Raw genomic sequence first — 21877 nt, forward strand, 5'->3', positions numbered from 1 at the left:
AATCAGTCCCTCAAGAGTATTAGTCATCACCTTTTAATTTCTTGCCCAGATGTACAGAGGAGCTGGAAATAGCATGGACAAACACACAGCATGCAGATGGATGATCAAATGTCAACCAAAAATGCTGGTTCCATTCAATGGGCAAACAGTTGACTGGCAGTACCCAAGAGGCTACCTGAAAAACAAATGGGGCAGCAGCAGCACTTGATAAGAACTGCTGAGCTTGACATCAGTTAATCACTTCTTGCTTACATGCTGTGGTCCAGGGCAATGTCTGTTATGTTAGCTCTGAAGGGAATGGGAATTATTTATATCATCCTTTATTTTTTTCATACTTTAAAAATGTTGTCTTGAAATAAACCTTTGGTCATTTTACCTAGAAGAAAAAACCTGGCTTCTATAAAAGCTAGCCATTAAAAAAAATACTCTTTCCCCAGAGCACAGGCCACATAAACTGAGGCTGTGAACTGAGGAAGTATGCACTGAATCCATTTCCCTGGCCATGGAAAATCAACACACTACACAGTTGATATGTTTTTCCCCTCCTTGAAAGAGAGTAGCTATCTTTGCTGACAAGTCTTCTTTCCAGCTGTGAATGAAGGATTTAGGAAGTATCAGTGCAGAGTGCAGTGAGAGAGAGATCATTGTCAGTTGTTAGATCATTCGACTGGGTATCAAGAATCCTGGATTATATTCCCGACTCTGCCCTTGGAAGATCTTGTCCAATCACTCTTCCTCTCTGTGCCACACTTTCTCAATCTAGGAACAGGAATAATACTTACCTAGCATATCTCATAGTGAGTGAACTCGGAAGGCCTGGTATTAAAGTCATGAAGTCAAAGGGAGGCTTTCCCAAGGAGTGCAGAATCAGATCCATATGTCAAATAAGTTTGTTTAGCACTTGAAACATAGCAAGGAGGGTACAAACGCTGTCATCAGTTTCAAGGTCAGCGCATTACAGTTATCTGAACCATTTAGAAGTACAGGCAAATGTTTTTTATAGAAATTGTGAAACTTTTGTTAGTTTAATTTTAAAATTGCTTGTCTTGAATACTTAGTTGGAATTTAACAAACCAATTTTCATGACCTAATTAAATTAAAATAGACTGTTATGACTACTTATTAATATATGTTTAATAGATAAACTGGTTACTATATAATTAATGTAAATCACTTTAGCATGGATAATTACACTTTTATTGATCCATTAAACCAGAAGAGTTTGATAACACATTTGAAAGGCTTGTTATTTACTTAGTATTAATTTCTTTGGCATAAAAAAGACAGTGATAGCAAGTTAATTAAAATCAATTAACTGAATAAAAAAAGACATTTAAGCAGAACAATGTGCGACAGGTAAATTAATCTGGTACATGTAATTACAGCACCAAAGCACTACAGTTTGTTGACACTTGTGGCTGATAGCATGGGTTCCTGCCAAACAATCATGGGAAGCAAAGGAAAAGATTATATGCAACTTCTGCACAAAGGACTTTGTGCTTTAGGACCCATCTAAATTTGCTGTGTCTACCACTTTCTCACTATGGTAAAATTCATCCCTATTCAGAGGGACAGCAAAAAAGCTATGCACCACATAATACTCAAAATTAGGGTTTACAAGGTTTAGACTTTGTGATGGGTCTCTGCACAAGAGGAGAATTTCAACCTATATGAGGTTGGAGAAATCATTTAATTTTTGTGAAGTTCAGATTCTCCATCATTAAAAGAGGGTAATGCTACTGCTCATTCAAAAACAAGACAAACAATATACTAATCAGCATGATAACCATTTATTGTATTTTAATAAGCAGTGGAAGGAAGCTTAAAGCATGTACTGCCCACAAGGGGGGATGTAGTGTAGAGAACCACCGTTACTTATCATTGATGGCACATCATGAGTGTACTCAAAAGCATTTGCGATGGACAATGGAAGGACCAGCTTCCTCATATTCATCTTTGCTGATCCACATTTGCTGGAAGGTAGACAGAGAAGCCAAGATCGAGCCCCCAATCCAGACGGAGTACTTACGTTCTGGTGGTGCGATCATCTAGAAGACGAGAGAAGTGTAACATTTTATGAGCAGAGAAATGAGTAGCTCACACAATAACATCTCTTGTCTGTGCAAATTTAGGTCAAAGCCAGTTCTCCATTACAACAGTGCAATGCCATTGAAATAAAACATCCCACAGCTAAAAAGGCAGTCATCTCTTCTGCCTTGCAGCTGCAGTCAGAATTATATCAATGTAACAATTTGGCTCCTGACTATATGGGCCAGATCCTGAGAGGAAGCCAGTGGAGTGGCAAATACTCAGCACTATTCTGAATCAGACCTGAAGATGGTAATGAAAAACGGGCAAGGACCAAAACAGTCAGCTATCTGCAGATTGCCAGGGGGTTTTAGTAACTTGATCCACATTGAAGCCAAGAAAGTGCTCATCAGCTGTTTATTACATGTTATCTAGATGAAAAACAACCACTTGCTACACACGTACCTGGGTGTCCCAACTAAAATCCCTAGATGGCCTTTTCATTAAGGTGTGTTGTAGTGCATTAATGTTCTTTGGATGCATGTGGGCCAATATACTTAACTAACTGACTTTCTCTCAAGTAAGTTGAGACTGTACAGAACCTCACAGGATTGGGTCCCATATACTTTTAGACCAAGATTTTCAAAAACGATTGTGTTTGGGTGCCCAATTTGAGACACTTTAAAGGGGTCTCAGAGGGCAGGTGCTCAGCACTTTTGGAAAATCACGCCATAATAAGGTGTCTCTAGTCGGGCCCCCCCAAATCACTAGTAACTTTTGAAAATCTTGGCCCTAGTTGTTTATTAAGATTTAAATGAGATGCTTATTTAATTAGATTAAGGCTAAAGAGTTGTGCTGCTACTTGTAATTATTCCTATTTCATGAGAAAGTTACCAGAAAAGTTTGATGTAATGAGTGTTTGATTTTGGCAGCATCTTGTGGGGGGTTTTGTTGCTGTTTAACAAACCCAGAGTTGGTTCTCAGAGCTTTAATATCTGAGAATAATTTTGGCACCCTCACCCAAGTCAAAGTTAATTGCACATCTCTTCTCAGTGTGATCTAGTGAACAAGGACCTGGACTTACTGCTCGACCCGGATTCAATTCACAGCTCAGCCCCTGAGCTGCTGTGTTACCATGGGCAAGTTTCTTCACTTCTATGTGCCCCTATTTCCCCTCCCACCAGTTATCTGTCTTGTCTATTTAGATTGTACATTCTTTGGGGCACGCAGCGGAAAAGTCTGATGACAGCTGGCCTAGTGGCCTCATTGGTTCTGCCAATCTGGTCATCCCAGAGGGAGCTCAGACTGCGGCCTCAATCACCCCTCATGCTCCAATTGCTCCTCCAGAGATGGGTCACTACAAAGGAGTGGGTGGAGGGGTGGGGAACAGTGCACCTGGAGAGGAACCTGGGCCTACCTATGCCATCAAGTCCTGACCCAGGGCCCTAGTGGTTTATTAAAGTGTCCAGCCCTGTTACTGAGCTACCTCAAATTATGTTTTCCCCTGGGTCATTTCCTTCTAGTCTGGAGTTCCTCAGTTGAAGGCACAGTCACTGGCTTAGCAGACTCTCTTTGGTCTCTTAGCATATGTCTACGCAGCAATTAGACACCCACAGCTGGCCCATGTCAGCTGACTTAGTCTCATAGGGCTTGTGCTAAGGGGCTGTTTAATTGTGGTGCAGACATTCAGGCTCGGGCTGCAGCCCGAGCTCTGGGAGCCTCCCACCTCATACAGTCCTAGACCCCGTCCTCCTTTGGTTTTTGCAGCTCCATCCTCTCCTGGTTCTCCTTCTACCTCTTTGGTTGTTTATTCACAGTCTCTCTTTTGATGGGTTCTCTCTTCTCCTATTTCAATTTCCGTTAGAGTCACAGAGGGCTCTGTTGTGGGCTCCCTCTTTACACTGTCTTTAGGAGACCTCATTCACTCACAGTTTCAATTACCATTTTTATGCCAATATCTGACAAATCTGTCTCTGAATCCTGAGTGACTGATAAAATAAGGAAGAGAGGTTAGATGACTTGCCCAAGGTCACAAAAATCTGTGGCACAGCCAGGAACAGAATCCAGCTGCAGTAGCTTCCAGTCTTCTGTTCTAAGCACTAAACACTTGTTCTCTTGTGATCTGATTTCTTAACAAAAGAAACTTGAAAAAAAATCTGCATAAAGTGCTAGGATTACCTTAATCTTCATAGTACTTGGAGCCAAAGCTGTGATCTCTTTCTGCATGCGATCACCAATACCAGGGTACATTGTTGTTCCCCCAGAGAGCACATTATTAGCATAAAGATCCTTACGGATGTCAATATCACATTTCATAATGCTGTTATAAGTGGTTTCATGAACACCTGCAGATTCCATTCCTGTTTGAAAATAATATTTCAATACATTACATGCATATGTTTAGGAATCCATTTCACCTACTTCTTTACTACTGTCAACATGGAAGGATGACTCATACAGATCAGGGTCAATGGTCCCTAAACAAACTGTATTTGCTGACATAGCTCCCTTTAGAAAATTCCAGGAACAAGCTATGAGATGCTGGAGAGAGAGGGGGGAAGATAAAGATACGTGCAATTTTTTACCTTCCCTGTCAACTCCAGGTGGGAACAGGATTACAAATGGCAGACATAAAATAGACTTGAAAAGAAGAAAGATTCTCTCCTACTGTGTTCTAATGCTTGGGATTTAGATTGCCTCAAGTATAAATTGATGCCATTATTTAGCAAACAAAAAAAAGGGTAGTTTGAGCTGTTCCCACAATAGTCTGCTGTTCCTGCAGTCAAGTATATTAGTATTAGCAAGAAGTAAGACCTACTCCCAACTCCAGCTGGATAAAACGATTCTTATAAGCCAGTTTGAATAACTGGGTAACATGAAAATACAGTAAAGGCCACTTATGGTAGTGCTATTTTTCCCCCAGAAGAGATACAAGGAGTTTCCCTGTGACAGAGTACAATTTACACAGAGTCATGCTTTCAAATAATTCAGAACTCTCACTCTGGCACGGACTTGTGTGCCCAAGAACTGCTAGGCACCAGTGGTGGTTCTGCTACTGTGTATCCTCAAATTCCTTAACCTTTCCACATCCCAGTTTCCCCATCTGTAAAACAGAATTTCCACAAAGGCCTGCTCCTGCTCCTGGACAGGGGCTCAGATACCGAGATGGGGGGCTATACAGTGCTTCAATGGACAGACTTGTAGATAGAAATCAGTGAGAGTTTTACCACTTCCATGGGCCAGTCCTGCCGTCATTACTCAGTCCTCGTTGCTGAAGTCAATGGGAGGAAGGCTTGAACTACCGTACACTGAAGGTGGCTTTTGACTCTACAAAGGATTGTAGATAAACTACTGGAAAATAATAATACATGGGTTTTATACTCTATAGCTTGCTGAGCTGAAGACTAGGGAACTGATTGTGGAGCAGAGGCAGCATCTGGATGAGAAATATTTTTTCTTACATTCTCAGATATTTATCTCACTTAGCACTAATGTATAGGTGTACTGATATCAATCAGTCTGAACTGGAAGCAGTATCTTCTCATGGTACTGAAGTACTGGCTGGTAGGCTTTGGTCTTAGTCTGGTGAACTGATACAGGTATTTGACACAAACATGAAAAATCACTGTCTTAGAACCCTGGTACTTTCTAGCCTGATAGGCAAATTAATATATAGCAAAACCACCAGATCTGTCTACATTTTCCAAAGAGCAACTTCCCCATATATCAGAGGGGCTGAGCAAACCCAACTCCTGATGGAGTCAATAGAAGCTACAGAGTCTCAGGACATAAAAATATCTATATTTTAATATTTCCCTTACAGTTAAACACAACCTTATTTTTCAATTCAGACAAACACCGCCCAGGCCCACCTATGAATGAAGGTTGGAAGAGAGTTTCTGGGCATCGGAATCTTTCATTCCCAATGGTGATGACTTGCCCATCAGGAAGTTCATAACTCTTCTCGAGAGAAGAGGAAGAAGCGGCTGTTGCCATTTCATTCTCAAAATCCAAAGCCACATAGCAAAGCTTCTCCTTTATGTCCCGCACAATCTCACGCTCCGCTACAAAAACCCAACAAAAAGAAGAAAGAAATGTTATTTTAAAAAAAGGATCACATTAATTATATATTCTATCAACATACAATATGGCAGCCAGAAGACACACTCGGGACAGATTCCATCACACACATGTGTGTGCGCGTGCAAGCGTGCAGGGATGTAGTATAGTCTAGTGGATTAATCACAGACTTGTGACATAGGGACTCTTGGGCTCTAGTTGTAGTTCTGACATTGACCAATGTGTGGCCTCCAGGAAGTTGCTTAACATTTCCATGACCCAGTTTCCCCATTTGTAAAATCATGGTGATTGTGTCATACTTCCTTCTAGGGGTATTGTGCAGATTAATTCATGTTTGTGCCACCAAACATCACTAGCCAGAACACAATGGTAAAAATATAGCCATATACTAGTTCCCCTTGGGAGCAAAATGGCTGTGATAATACATGGACAAATAAAACAAAACAACTTATTTATGTTGTACATTTCCTGCTCAGCCTGCAGAGCACCAGCATCCTGGACCTTAGAGATGGAAGAAGCCCACTAGCTCACACTGTCTATCTCTCTGGCCTATCGAGGGTTATACCTTGCAATGCAGCTTTGGTGCAGCAAATCACATACACACTTGCAGTCCAATATGACACCAAAAAGAGTTAGTGTGCCATGTAAATTGCATATGGAAGGCATCTTATTACCAGTGGTGACGAAAGAATAGCCTCTTTCTGTGAGAATTTTCATGAGATAATCGGTGAGGTCTCTCCCTGCCAGGTCCAGCCTCATGATGGCATGGGGCAAAGCATAACCCTCATAGATGGGTACATTGTGTGTGACACCATCCCCAGAGTCCAGAACAATTCCTGGGAAAGAAAAGGAAAAGCTTGGCATTCTCAGCCAACATAGAACCCACAACTTCTGCACATTCTAAAGAGAAAGCTGAAACAATAATAAAAGGACTTGTTAGGAGATGTTCATATGATAACCCCTTTTGTCTTCATTATAAGTGGAGCTCTGCTTGCGTGTGGTGGAAATCGTTAGCATGCACAAAGAAGCAACTGCCTTTGGCAAAAGCATGAAGCATTCTGCAATTGTACTGTATTGTTCTCTCTCAACTGATGCTAATGATAATGATCTTACATTTATACAGAGCTCTTCATCTCAAAAGATTCAAAGCACTATATGAACTAAAAACGATGTAAAACTGCACACAGAGATCATCTCATCAACAATTAAAATACAGCCTCCTCAGGGTTGAACACAGCAACTGTTTAACAGTGCAGTGCACTGTACTGTGTAGTGTTGCTGCACTTTAGGGCAGGAAGTGAAGAACATCTTTTCCATTGAAAAGTGGATGAAAGTTTTCAATATTAAATACGCCACAGAATGGAGCCTTTTAAAGGAATCAACAATTTGCCACAAAGGTTGATCTCTTTTCACAAACTAGACATGGGATGGGCAAACTTTTTGGCCCAAGGGCCACATCTGGGAAATTGTATGGCGGGCCATAAATGCTCACAACATTGGGGTTGAAATGCAGGAGGGGGTGAGGGCTCTGGTTTGGGTATGGGCTCCGGGGTGGAGCCAGAAATGAGGAGTTCGGGGTGTGGGAGGGGGCTCCGAGCTGGTGAGTGGGTTGCGGGATCCGGGGTGGGGCTGGGGATGAGTAGTTTGGGGTGCAGGAGGGTGGTCCAGACTGGGATCAAGGGATTCAGAGGGTGGGAGGGGGATCAGGTCTGGGGCAGGGGGTTAGGGCGTGAGGAGGGTCTCGGGGTGCAGGTTCTGGGCGGCGCTTACTTCAAGCAGCTCCCAGAAGCAGCATCATATCCCTTCCCCGGCTCCTATTTGGAGGCATGGCCAGGTGGCTCTGCACTCTGCTCTATCTGCAGGCACTGCCCTGCAGCTCCCATTGGCTATGGTTCCCAGCCAATGGGAGCTGTGGGGTCAGTGCTTGGAGTGGGGGCAACATGCAGAGCAGAGCCCCCTGGCTGTCCCTAGGCGTAGGAGCTGGAGGGGGGCCAGGCCGCTGCTTCTCCAGCTGGAGCGCCGGAGCAGGGCAAGCCCCAGACCCCATTTTCCTGTGGGAGCTCAAGGGCCGAATTTAAATGACTGATGGGCGGGATCCGGCCCACAGGCTGTAGTTTACCCACCCCTGAACTAGACTGAGGCACCAGGTTGTAAAGCCAGAAGGTATTTTCAATTTTTTTCAAAATGTACCAAGGCCTCAGTGTTCCTGAAATATAATTTATGGCCTTAATACTTGATCAGGTATTAAATGGTTGTCATGAGGGATCTCTCTGCTAATGCTAATTATCTCTTCACAGCAGACTCTGAGTTAGATAATTGACAAGTATAATGTTTAAACAGGATATTTTCTTATAATGATTCAATAGTATTCTTTTGTCAGGAACATGTTTAATGGTAAAGATAACATGGAAATAAAAAAAGTGGGGATTTGGAACATGAGTTGGTTAAGTGTTTGCTTCTTTTATCTGATGTGGAGTCTCAAATTATATCGTCTTTCTCTAATATAAACATAGGTTATATGCTCCTTACAGAAATTCTCCTATACATGAACAGGTAGAGTTCTAGTACTTTTGGAACAGAAAGAGAAGGTTCTATTCCTGTAATGCCCAGGGCCATGATATGCTTGTACAGTATAGGGCAAGCATGCAGTTCCTAGATGGCTATAGATTCTTGACAGAACATATATAGTGTGTCTATATCAGCATACATGAGAGAGACAGACGGTAAGACTGACACCCACAGAAACTCACCAGTGGTTCGACCAGATGCATATAGAGATAGAACTGCCTGAATTGCTACATACATAGCAGGTACATTGAATGTCTCAAACATGATCTGCAATTAAGAGTTTAGGAATCTTTAGGTATACAATCAGGAGCATTTGAAGAGACAATAACTCTTTCCTTAACTTATAGATCACTTGCTAGTGCAGGTTTATACCCACATGACTCATCTCCCCAACAACCTACTAAAATTAATTTCATCCATGCACTGCTGTGTAAACAAAATTCTGTGTCAACTCAAAGGAAAAAAATAACCGTAACATGTATATTTTATCCCTTTAAAATATATTCAGATTATAAATTAGATTTAGAACACAATGTAAATAATACGTGTTTGAATTTAAAAGTTAATTATTGTTGTGTCAAGCATTTTCAGCTGGAAAGAAATATTATTTAATCATATTCTTTTCCCAGTAATATTACTCTTCACATAAATAAGATACATCTTGTTGGTAAGGTTAACCCACTAGTCTAAAACAAAAAGAAAAATAAATTACATACATTTTATATTGTTTCTCTTGCATTTTAATGTTACTTTTGTATTTAAAAGTCTGGGTTTGGGATTTTTTTTTAAACCATTAAACTTATGCATCTACCCTCATCCTGGTGTCAAAGTACCATTAAGATATCACAAATTTCCTTTGCTTTCCACACTTGTTTCTCAAGAACTTGCAATAGCAAAGAGTTATAAACAATATACACTTCTACGGCCCACTTCCTCTGATGATTTCAAAGCTCTATTAAGCTGCACATAATCCCAGTAAAGTGGGTGTTGTTATATACAAGTTACAGATAGGGAAACTAAGGCAAAGAATGGGGAACTAACTTTCCCAAACTCACAAATGTAATTGTAGCCATGTTGGTCCCAGGATATTAAAGAAACAAGGTGGGTGAGGTAATATCTTTTAGTGGACCAACTTCTGTTGATAAGAGAGACAAGCTCTGTGGATCTCGAAAGCTTGTCTTTCTCACCAACAGACGTTGGTCCATTAAAAGATATTATCTCACCCACCTTGTCTCTCCAAACTGACAAAGGAAGTTAGGGGCATAATGGGAATGGAAGCCAGGAGTCCTGACTCCTAGTCCCTGCTCTAATCACTAAACAAGAATGACTCACTGTCTACCTCCCCACTCTGATAAAACCTTCCCAGCTGCCACCACCTCCCCTGAGGTATTAGACCCTGAGGCCCCCAAAACAAATGATACCATTTCTTCAAACACTGGCAAAGAATGTCCCTAAAGCAATGCAGTCACCATCCCTTTCCTACAAACTGAGAGCACCTCCTCCTTTATTAGCTACATTTGCAGAGTTCTTGAGTTCTCTCCTGATCCAGTTTTCCCGCGGGGGGGGGGGCAGCACACTACTTGCTTAGGGTTTGATCCAAAGTTCAATTAAATCCAACTGATCTCACTAGGATTTGGCTTAGGCCCATATTGGGCCATATTCAGTGTAGCAGGCACACGGAGATATAAACTACACTTCCATCTCTGCAGTAACTTAGCCCCTTGTCCTGGAGGAGGATTAGAGGGAAACACAGGTGACGGTCTCCTATAAGTACCTATAGCAGACATACCCATTGCTATAGTATCTGAGAACCTTCTATGTTACAGGGCAGATCTTCAAAGGCATAAATGACACTTAGGTACCTAATGTGCCATTTGCATCTTAGAAACTATGCGTCTATGTACATACCACAGGTTCTCCCTCAGGTTTGCACCAGGTGGAGCAGCTTTAGTTTCCAACTCACCTCGCTAGGATCTCTGCTAGTGAAAGCTGTTTAGGGCAAGCACTGATAACATGGGTGCATCCCTTTCCCAGTCAGTACTTCCCATGCTCCTGAGAGCAATTTGTCCCCCCTAGTGGAGGGAATGTTATGGCCACTTCCCATCATTACAACTTCCCTCCCGAACCTGCGTCTACACCAGTGGGAGCCAATGAAGACAGATGGGTTAAATTTAGACTCTTGATTTCATATGTTAGCATCTCTGCAAAGAGACTATGGTTTAAGAAAAAGGATTTGTTCCTTTCAGTGACAAACTATATTTTAATTACTGGCATTTCCTTTCCAATTAATGACTTAATGTAATAAGTGATAAATAATCATTTTTTTAATTTTAAAATTGAATTTATTATCACTGCATAATGGCAGAGACACACTACCAGGCATGTCTTGCTGTGAAAGCAACAATTGTCTGGTTGTTGAAAGCAGCTATTTTCATCATGTGTTTTGCAATACCCCTTATGTTGTATTACCTCCCAATAAGGGGCTGTCTCAGTTCTCATTGCTTAATTAACTCATTTACATTGTTATTACACACATAAGGGTCATATTAAATGCATACCAAAAATGTGCATGAAGGGAAATGCAAATTCATGTCTATTTTTTCTTGGGGCGGAGCGTGTATATATCCATATTTGTGTTTACTATTGGTGACTCCGCACTCCAATTTTTGAGGGAAACAGTATGGCCTTCTGGATGGAGTGGTGCTCTAGAAGACACAGACTCCCGAGTTCTAGATCAGGCTCTGACACCAATCTGCTAGATGGCCTGGGGGGCATGTCGTACAACAGAAAAATTTTCAGAAGTGCCATCTAAGTTTGGATGCCTCTAGACGTATTAAATCCACAAACTGGCAGGGAGATTCCCATGTTTGAAGACTCTATCCCTGGTTCCTGAGATGCTGTTTCAGCTGATAGCACTGCAGAGTTGTGGGCAAGATACCCTAGGCTGTGTGTTAATGCTTAGAGCCTAGTCCTCAGCACCCACATTTATCATATGGCTGGAGTAATGCCTCACCCAATATGTAGGGTATCCCTCCAGCCACATGGCAGTGGGCAGACAGGTTGGGAATCATGCAGGGGGCAGGATTAGACGGGGTAGAGGGAGAATTTGAAGCGAGAGCTAGAGAAAAAGTAGAGAAAATCATGGTTTGATGTGGAGCCAAGGAATGGATTTGTTGGAAAGGAATTAATGCAAATAACGTACTACATATTCAAATATGAATATTAACTCATTACATCATGTGGATGTGTGTGTGATGACTGCCGTCTTGGCCAACACCGGGGATTGAACTGGAGACCTCCAGCAGAGTTAAAGGTTTAAGTCTCTACAGCCCCAGCTACAGAGTCTGGCTCTTTAACTCCAGTTGAAGCAGACTCACATCATCTGTGGAGATGGGGAAACACAAAACATGCACTAAGCAGTGAATTACATATTTCCTCTGGATGGAGAAAGCTCAACATGAGTGTATAAGGCCTATAGCAATTTGAATCCTAGACAAGTCCCTACTTACATGACAGCTGCATCTTTTCTGATACATTGGGGTTTGATCCGAGTCTCTACAGCTGGAGCTAAAGAGCCAAACTCTATAGAGGGATCAATAACAAACTCACATCCTCTGTGACTTGGACGCAGAATGACACATAACACACCAACCAGCTGATTACACAAATTCTCCAGATGTCCAGTCCTATATCCTTAACAAGTTCATGCTTCAGTTTCTACGTGCCCAAAAACAGACACTTAAAGGCCTGAGTTTCAGAAGTGCTGAGCACTCATAACTCCTGCTGAAGGCAACGAGAGGTTCGACATCCCAGCCCTGCTGAATATCAGACTAGAGTTGTCCAGAGCCAGGCATCTAAAATGGGAGACTATTTTGAGAATGTGGGGCCTAACCTCCTTGCCTCACATTCCCCAGGAGAAAAATGGGACAAAGCAACAAACCACCCTTGTGAGGGAAGATTACTTAGGGTTTGTAAGGCACTTGAGAAATATGAATCACTTCCAAATGTAATAACTAAACATTTTCTTCTTATCCACAGAACAGGAAAAGCATAGGCAGCAGAAAAACAAGCTTTTCCACATGTCCCAACCAATGGCCATTGATCCTATCATGGAGGCACTCCCTACAGGAAGAAGGGGGGAGTAGTGTATCTAGGGCCATTTAACTTTTGGCTCCTATGCTGAAACAACCCGTACAGCACAGCAGTAACACAACAATATCCAAATTGTTACCTGAGTCATTTTTTCCCTGTTAGCCTTAGGATTTAAGGGGGCCTCAGTCAGCAGCACAGGATGCTCCTCTGGGGCAACACGAAGTTCATTATAGAAAGAATGATGCCAAATCTAAAATGAAAAGACAATTTAGGGCAACATTTTGCTGACTGCTTCCTTTCTTGGTGGGTCAAAGTTGTGTTGAAAGAGGCATTTGTCATTTTAAATATACTTGCACAAAAACATATGCAGAACAGGACAAATTTTGCTGTTGTTTTGAGCTGAAATCAATGGGTTTGCAGGAGTATAACAGAGTAGATCTGGAGCCAAATTCTATACCATAGAATCTTTTTACTTGGGTACCACAGATAGGCAGCCAATCATCCTTATTAAGTGGCTGTGTCCATTAAAATCCAGAAGCAGCAGCCGACCTAAGAAATTGGACAGTTATGTGAGAGAAGGAATTCTTCATTCCAGACTGCGAAGCTGCTCCATGGCTTCTATGGTAGCCTGAGTGTCCCCATCCATGGGGATCACAAGTCCTAGCTCATGTAGGCTTTATAAATGAAGTTCAATGATTTCCACCATCTTTGAAAATCAGACGACTAAACCTGGACCTGAACTCAGCGTTGAATTGTCATTAATTCTACAGTAACTGAGTTTATTTGCCACATAATCTGTAAAGCACTTTGAGATCCCTCATGGTGGACGGTGCTATCTATATTTAGCAATGCAAGCGTTGACAGTCCTTCAAGGCTTTGGTGACCCTTGTCTCTCCAATGTGTTCTCCAGCAGCACAGCTCAATATATGTGACCACTTTCGGACCTTCCTTTAATGGATACTCCATGGAAGAGTTATAAAGTCCATTAGATCAATGCCAGGAAAATCTTTCTTGATAGGAAATAAAGCAGCATTATCACCTTGGGATATTTATGGCTAAACTAGAGTCCTCAACAGAAAAACGTTCTATAGGGAATAAACCTGTGCTCAGAGGCCCGTGTGGAATTTAAGGACAATTTCCATCTTTTCTCCTCTAATATTTGGAATTCCCCAATACATTTTGCCTACATCATCCGAAGCACTGAGAGAGCAACATATAAATATAAGGCTAAGACATCCTTTCATGTTTTCTTGCCTGTGAGGCCAGGAGAAAGGATTGGTCCTTTCTGTCTTCCATTTTTGTGTTTCTAGGTTAAGGAAGAATGTTTTAAGGTTTCTTCATTGGGATTCTGGGGATCCCAATCTAAAACTTTTACTCTGACCAAATTCCAATAGATGTAAAAAAGCAGCTTTGTCTAAGTTAGGACTTCAAAACTGGTCCCAGCACTCTGTAAATGCAGCAGATAAAGTCAGTGTATTTCTAGATCACACTATCCAAGCTGAGGAATAATTTTATATGCACTACTTGGAAAAATTAAAAAGCCTCAGCAACCTATGACCGCCTTATTATTGCCAAGACAAGACCAATTACCACCTTGACTGTTCCACTAATGTATTGTACAACCTTCCCCATAAGTTCTTTGTGTCTGTTCTTTTATGGAAGCAGGGATTGTGCCTTCTTTCTGCCACACATTGTGGGTGCTACCCAAACAAATTAATAATGACTCAGACAAAATGAAATAAAGAAAAACACTCACCTTTTCCATGTCATCCCAGTTAGTGATGATCCCATGCTCAATGGGGTACTTCAGTGTCAGGATCCCTCTTTTACTCTGGGCTTCATCCCCAACATAACTGTCTTTTTGACCCATTCCTACCATAACACCCTGGAAAATGCAATTGTCAAAAATTAGTGTTGTATTGTGTATTTTAAAGGGACACATCTTGAAAAAAAAATCACATTTTTGTCTGAAAATGTTGTACCTACTCTAGTTATCATCCTTAGTTATTGTGAAAAGCTATAACTGAAAAGTTAAAGAGGAAAGAATATTTCTCTATTTTCCACTTTTTCTGTGTGCATTTGGCAGTGCTTTGTGAACAGTCAGTTTCACCATTACCCATTTCTCTCTTGTTGAAAAGGCCCTTATCCACACACCAAGATAGATGAAAAACATTTATACAACTTATTTAAAAGGAAGTTTTTAAAAATACTTTCAGACATATTATTTACATGGGGCTGTATCCAACCCTGGATTGTCTTTTTGAATTTGTCTTGATTGTAATAGCCACTGTATCTTGTTTGCCTAAGGTAATGTGAACAGCATATTTGGGACAATATTATTCAATTGCCATCAAAATCTATTCATTAATTTCATGATTTAGGAGATGTAGCCATTGAGCTGCATGCATTTGTGTAACTTAAAACTACATGCTAACTCTAATGATTAATAAAACTCAATGTGCAAGACAAATAGCTAAATAATATATCATGTTTTGTGCATACAGTATTGCAGGTTTTCAGTCATCATGTTTTATTTATAGCTACCAAGACACATTTTAGTTTTCAGGAATCTAACATCCTGACCTTGAATTCCATGCATTCTTTTACTGAAATAAGTAAACCACTTTTGACAAATAGAAGAATATATTCTACATTTTGTGGCAAGCACTCAATTTTGAAAATTATTAAATAGTTGAAAATACAGATATTTTCTTTTTAAATATATATATAGGACATTTAAGCAGTTAAAAGAAGCTGCTAGCCACAAAATTACGTTCATCAGCCCTGCTTGGATTGATAAAGGGATGTTATTAAGGACTTTAATTGGAAACTTAATTGTCTCTACCAGTGCTTAATGTAATGATAAATGGACCTTATCTCTACTATAAATTTGGTTGCTAGTAGTACTTATGGTCTCCCAGCAATATATTTTATTTATGCTAATAGTCCTCTATCAGCTAAGGATCATTAGTCATTTACCCTCATAGAAGGTTCACTAGCCTAGGATTTAAGGTCCCAGGGTTCAGACAGTTTTATAATGGGAGGCAAAAAAAGGACTATCAATGTCATGTTAAATACAATGGCAAATCGTGAGACTAGATGGATCTTTCATTTACTGACTGGCAGGTATGCAGTTTTATAAAGCTGAAAATATTTACAATGAAATTTTTAAGAGATCACTGCTACACCCACTCTTCATGTTATTGAAGCACCAGTTGCAGTTTCACTCGTGCACATGAATACCATTGAAAGGGCTATCAGAATTCTCCTGAACATCAATAATTGACTTTACAGCCCAACAATATCTTTTCCAGAGAACTGGCAAAAACATTCCAACAAGGGCAAGATAGCTTAGTCCCATAAAACCATCCAACCCAAATCTTCAGTTTCTAAATGCACCAGTGTCCCATGGAAACTTGTGAAAGTTTGGCCTCCATTAGAACTGGATCATTGGAGAAGAGGGATCTCAGACAAGTTTGAAAAAATTTGGTCTAACTTTTTAGAAAACTTTGACTAATTCCTAGTGGATGAAAACCAAGATATGTCTTTCCTTTTCCTTCCCTGCCCCCTTGCCTTCCTTTCCTTTCCTATTCCATAAGTTCTTGTCCTTTTGTCTTTTTTTCTGTTCTCCCTGATTTTGAGGGGAAAAAAATGAATACAAAAGAACTACAGGCTCAGACCTACATTATGCTTATATCATACCTAACACAGTTTTCAAGGGCGGTATAAGAGAAATAAAACCATACAGCTTTGTCCTTTTGGAACAAACTGACCTGGTGTCGAGGACGTCCAACGATCGATGGAAAAACAGCCCTTGGCGCATCATCCCCTGCAAATCCAGCTTTGCAAAGCCCAGAGCCATTATCACATACAAGAGCAGTGGTTTCATCTTCATCACACATTGTATCTCACAGTTCTAGGCTGTAGCAACAGCAACTTTCTGCAGGTGGCTGGGGGCAGAAGCAGCTCTTGATCATTTAGAAATTACATTGCTTTAAAAGAGAGTCTTGAGAAATAACCCTAAACAGTGAAGACTACCCTAAGATCCCAATCTAGCAAAGCACTTAAGCATATGCTTAATTTTCAGCAAGAGTAGGTCCAATTGAAGCTAATGGAACTACTCATGCTTAAAGTTAAACATATATTGAAGAAGTTTGCTAGACCTTTGTCCCCACATCCAAAAGGCAAACCTTTATCTCACATGACCTCTAAAGCAAGAATCCAGAGACATCTTGGTGTTATTGAATGACCATTAGCCACATTCAGTCAAGGCAGAAATGTTCATCTATCCCCATTAACAGAAATGTTAATCTCTCCCCGGCTATGCCAGGGCTGAATTAGCTATTCTAGATGATCCACTTTTCCTGGTACTTGGATAGTTAAGACTGAATTCATTTTTTTCATATTTATATATATATATATATATATATATATATATATATATATATAATCAACAGAGAGGAAAAATCTCTTTCAAATGCTAGTACTTCAGATCAGCATGGCTCTGTGGAAACCATAGAGGGGGGTTGTTTGTAACAGATAATAACTGCATTTAAACAGATTACGCTGAGATGCTGTTTTGGGAGATTTTTTAGCACTAAATTGCGAGTGACAGTGTCCAAGTAACATGATCAATTGTACTAAACACCATTTATGTGGTCTACAAACATATCCCAAATTCCCCTTCTCCTCCAGCATGTAAGAGCCAATTTGAGAAATGAATGACTAAAAATAATCTTTCCACAAAGTCACAGGAAAGCGTTTGCTGTGTGTTTTTAAATGGCAGCTGCTCTGTTATGTTAAGTGCTTGCTACAGGAACTATTCTATATTTGTAAATGGTGAATTCCTTATCAACGGGGCTATTATAAGAAGTGGCGTGGGACATAACTGGCTCACCTAGCCAAAAACAGCTTGACTCCAGCAGCTCACCAACACATCGGGTGAAATCCTGGTCCCATTAAAATCGATGGCACAACTCCCACTGATTTCACTGGCGCCTCGATTTCATCTATAGACTTCTGTTTGGGAATCTCTCAAGTTTACTTTTCAGACCAGGCATTCCCCTCCATTTACCACAGGCAGAAATAGACTAGAAAGAACATGCTTCTCCCTCCATGGCAACTCACAGAAGCCCTATACCTCCACTCAGGTTAGAGTAGTGGAGATTCAAGAAATAACACTACTCTGGCTCTCTACTAACAGTCGGGCAAAAATAAATGCTGCTCAGAATGACTAACTCCCAAGCTACATCTGCACCCTCTCTGACATGGTGGATCTTTGGCAGGCATGGACAGCGAAGCCAATACCAGCATGACCTCTCGGGGAACCATGGTGCCATGGAGCAGCCCCTCTATGGAGCAGAAGCATCCTTTCCCCAAAATTTCTGCAGCCCCAGGGGTTGGCTGGCCATGCACCATGCCCTTTCCATGGCCCTCAAACCTGTCCACCAGAAGGGAATGTTTCTTTTAAAGTTTGAATTCCATGAGTTTCCTGGGCTCTCCATCCCTTCCTGCTGTGTTTTATGAAACAGGGATGCAATCAATAAATTAATTAATACATTGGAGGCCAATCAGAAAACAGTTAGATTTCTGAGAAATGGGGATGCTAAAATTGAATAAATTACTCAAACCATGAAAATTTAACAGGGTTTCCCTACAGCTTACATAGAAATAGATCAGTACATTAAATTTCTTGATTTTTTTTCTTCACAAGTCGTCGTATCAGCACCAGCACAAAATTCACTACCCAACCTTTTCTGTGATGACTGATGAGAATGTAAAGAACTAATAAGATTTTACTTGCTTGTTTCCTTTCTCCCACTTCCCCCACCCCAAAATACACCCTTGTCAGCAAATAAAATTTTGAAAGGGTGATATTGATAAAGCTAAATATAAGACTGGTCAAAAAACATTTGCAAGAAATGGGATCATGATGCAAAGATATGAATTTTAAAATGTCATAAAAGAAAAATCGTTTTAACTTTTATTGGCTTATCTGTATCCAAAAATTCCTTTCCTCTGTTCATTAGTGAATGGGATAATTTGATCACTTGATTGTTAACTGTACTAAATACATTCACTTAGGAATGTATTTAATTACTACTCCTAGAATTGTCTTCTCTTTCTGAACAGCCAATTACAGACATTGATTGTTGCTTACTGTCTTCTGAAACCATCAGGACAGTATTTGATAGTACGTATTGAAAAACTCATTCATTGACATGACTCCAACAATATAAAGATTGGTCCAGATTTTGATGTTTCCTACATGGGTGTAAATCTGGAGTCAGAACAAGTGACATTTTAAAGCACACAGCAATGGAATTACCTTAGGCTTGCACTGGTGGATATGTGATAAGTTGTGATTCTCAAAGCCTAAAACTGGGGAAACCCTTTCACAAGTCCAGCTCTCCCAAAAGGCTCTGCAAGCCCATGCTGCTTTAGGCAGAGATGCAGAGGACATACTGCTGGATTTGCTGTGCAATATCTTAGTAGTGAAACATACATGGCTCCTATTCATAGATATGCTATTTATCTTTTGTCCATAAAACTGTCAGATTAAGTGCATTAATATTTAAAAACTAGATAAGCCAGTGTGTTCAAATAGCATCACAGAAAAATCTCAAGACAACTCTGAGTTACTCTTGTAAATACTGACTGTGGATCAAATTATATCCTCAGTTACTAATGCTCAGCTCCCAAGTAACTGGGGTTACTGTGTAAATATAACTGATGGCAGAATTTGGCCCTTTATCTTCAGTGAGAAAGCTATGCTTTGCTTATTATTTCAGGATTATAAGGCCCCAAATGCTAAAGCATTGAACACTTAGGGCACATCTGTCCAGCCTCCAGTGGAGAGCCTCTCAGCCTGGGTTAACCCCAGACTTGGGCAAGCGGGGCTTGAGCTAGCACTCCAAAAAATAGCTGCACAAACAGTGCTTTGAAGCTACAACTCAGGTTCTGAAACACCCCCCATTCCCTACTTCAGTAGGCTTACAGTGCGTCACTTTCAGAATACTTCCAAGATGGAGTCATGCCTGCATCTTTCTTTTTGCTGAACCTACAGAAGCATTAACAATTAGCTCCTTTCCACAATAGCAGCTCTTTGGATATCTGCTGAAGGTATTCAGAACAGGAAGGAGAATTTCCAAAAATTAGCTGGATTGCAATTTTATTTCCAAACTTAACGCATTTACAAAAAATGCTACTAACGTTGTCCACTAAAATACTGGGATAATTTAGGAGGAAATTGGTTTAATGGTCTTCTGAGAAAGTTATGAAAAGACAGTGTGCTGATTACAACTTAGGGATCCCAAAGTTTTATTCTTACTGTTTTTACCTTTTTCATCCAATGGTAAAAAAAGATTTTAAACATGGCTGCTGCTTAAGCCAATACTTTTCTTGTAAACGTTTGCTTCAGGAGTTTTATATTTAGACCATAAAAACAATTTAGCTCAGGGCTCAAATGTTGCAAGAAATATTTGAGGTTTGAGAGGATGTGGTTTTTTTGTTTTTTTTTTAAATAAAACAAACAAAGGAACAAAAACAGGAAGATTTGCCTTGCCTTGCCATGAATTTTCTGGCTCTTGCGTCTCACTTTTATTTTTGTTTTGTTTTATTCTGCATTGAGTATTTCACTTGCTATTCTTTACTCATCATTCATAAAACAGGGGGTAAGTCTTCTAAACACTATTAAATATTTCAATACTTTACTTGATATAATTTGAAACTAAGTAACAAATTCTGACCAACATTTTTAACCAGTTATACGACTGGTATTTTGTACCTGCACAGTAACATAAAAAAGGGACGGGGATTTTTGACTGCCTTAAAGTTAACTTAGCAGGTGAAGGATGGAGTTTTTGCTCTCTTCCCACAATGTGATACTGAAAAATCCACTGCAAGTTAGTTAACAGTTTCAGCACTATTTTGTAATGTTTGCTCAATGTATATGAGCATTAAGAGACAGAGCATTAAGTGCCTTTATTCCTGAACCAAATCCCATTAAAATACAATGAAAAACTTTGCATTGATTCCTTTGATTCCAATGTGGTCCTTATCCAGCCAGAAAACACTAGTAAGGTTCTAAATCTACTGCAGTTCAGTCCTGCATTTTATAGCCAAGAGTACTTAGCCCTTCCTAAATAAATCTTTCTGGAAGGTGTTTGCAGTTTCACCATCCATACAAATGGACTCCCATATGCATTAGGAGTACATAATTCCATTCATATCTAATTCAAATCTTTAATATTAAAAATGTATATGACATTAAAGTCTTGTTAGTATACACACACAAAAACCTGCTCATCTCTCTCAAACTTGCAAAATTAAATTAAGTACTGAAAAGGTCTTGTATTACTAAGACATTATTACTTTTACAAAATATGCAGCACATTTACAGTTGTACTATGAAATGTCAAATAACTGCAAGCAACAGAATACATAAAGTTCATTTTGTGCTCTGTTATCCTTGCTTTTTTTATTTTGGTTGCTCACTAACTGGCAGCTCAGTTTATAGGCACCAGTTCTCCCAAGTCACAAAGGAAGTGAAGTTCTATGACACTCTACTTTTTAATAATTCTGAGGCTCAGCACATTATAACTATGGGGTTACATCTTGATCACTTAAGGAATAGCCCTTTTGGGATTACTTTCATGACTGAGACAAGCAAGATCTAGCCCATAGTTTACAAAGGAGCAAGAGCTTCAGGTATTTTTGAGATCTTAGACCTGTAGCGTTAAATCATCAAATACAATGTGAAATTATCTCAGGGCAATACTTACCCAAGAGAACAGGAGATGGTGAGGATTTGTAAAAGCTCCTTTGTAAAAGTGAAATGATCTCACCTTCTATTACATTTATATCAGCTTGAGGAATGGAGTTCGCAGAATACCTACATCTGTCAAGCCATTTTTGGAAACATTTGTTTTCAGCTTGTGCTTATCAAAGTGTCAGTTTAAAGGACGGGATAAATTAGGGCAGAATTTCTGACAACCCTGGATTCTTTCCCACTAAGTTGTTCACTACATTATGGTTAATAGTAAACCATATTTTTCCCCCACTAAAATACAAAAAAAGAACCTCTCACACAAGGGTTGAATAAAGCTGA

The 21877-nt window shown here is 40.1% G+C and overlaps 1 protein-coding gene across 3 annotated transcripts; it reads right to left on the bottom strand.

Moving 5' to 3' along the window:
* Positions 1-1771: 1771 nt before the first annotated feature.
* Positions 1772-21665, bottom strand: LOC119857048 (actin, aortic smooth muscle-like). 3 transcript variants are annotated; one of them, XM_043517563.1, is made up of 9 exons: positions 21552-21665; positions 16542-16760; positions 14525-14653; positions 12908-13018; positions 8859-8943; positions 6783-6944; positions 5901-6092; positions 4207-4388; positions 1772-2048 (listed from the first exon to the last, which is right to left on the bottom strand). In XM_043517563.1, exons 2-9 carry the CDS (start codon positions 16668-16670, stop codon positions 1905-1907), a joined length of 1134 nt encoding a protein of 377 aa, XP_043373498.1. In that variant the 5' UTR covers positions 16671-16760; positions 21552-21665; the 3' UTR covers positions 1772-1904. The 3 variants fall into 3 exon arrangements, with proteins under 3 accessions (XP_043373498.1, XP_038261288.1, XP_043373499.1); XM_038405360.2 differs by having other exon boundaries at positions 16542-16718; positions 21552-21623; XM_043517564.1 differs by lacking the exon at positions 1772-2048 and having other exon boundaries at positions 4144-4388; positions 16542-16718; positions 21552-21623.
* Positions 21666-21877: the final 212 nt, after the last annotated feature.

The sequence above is a fragment of the Dermochelys coriacea genome, chromosome 6 (genome assembly GCF_009764565.3).
Source record: "Dermochelys coriacea isolate rDerCor1 chromosome 6, rDerCor1.pri.v4, whole genome shotgun sequence".
Taxonomy (NCBI): domain Eukaryota; kingdom Metazoa; phylum Chordata; order Testudines; family Dermochelyidae; genus Dermochelys; species Dermochelys coriacea.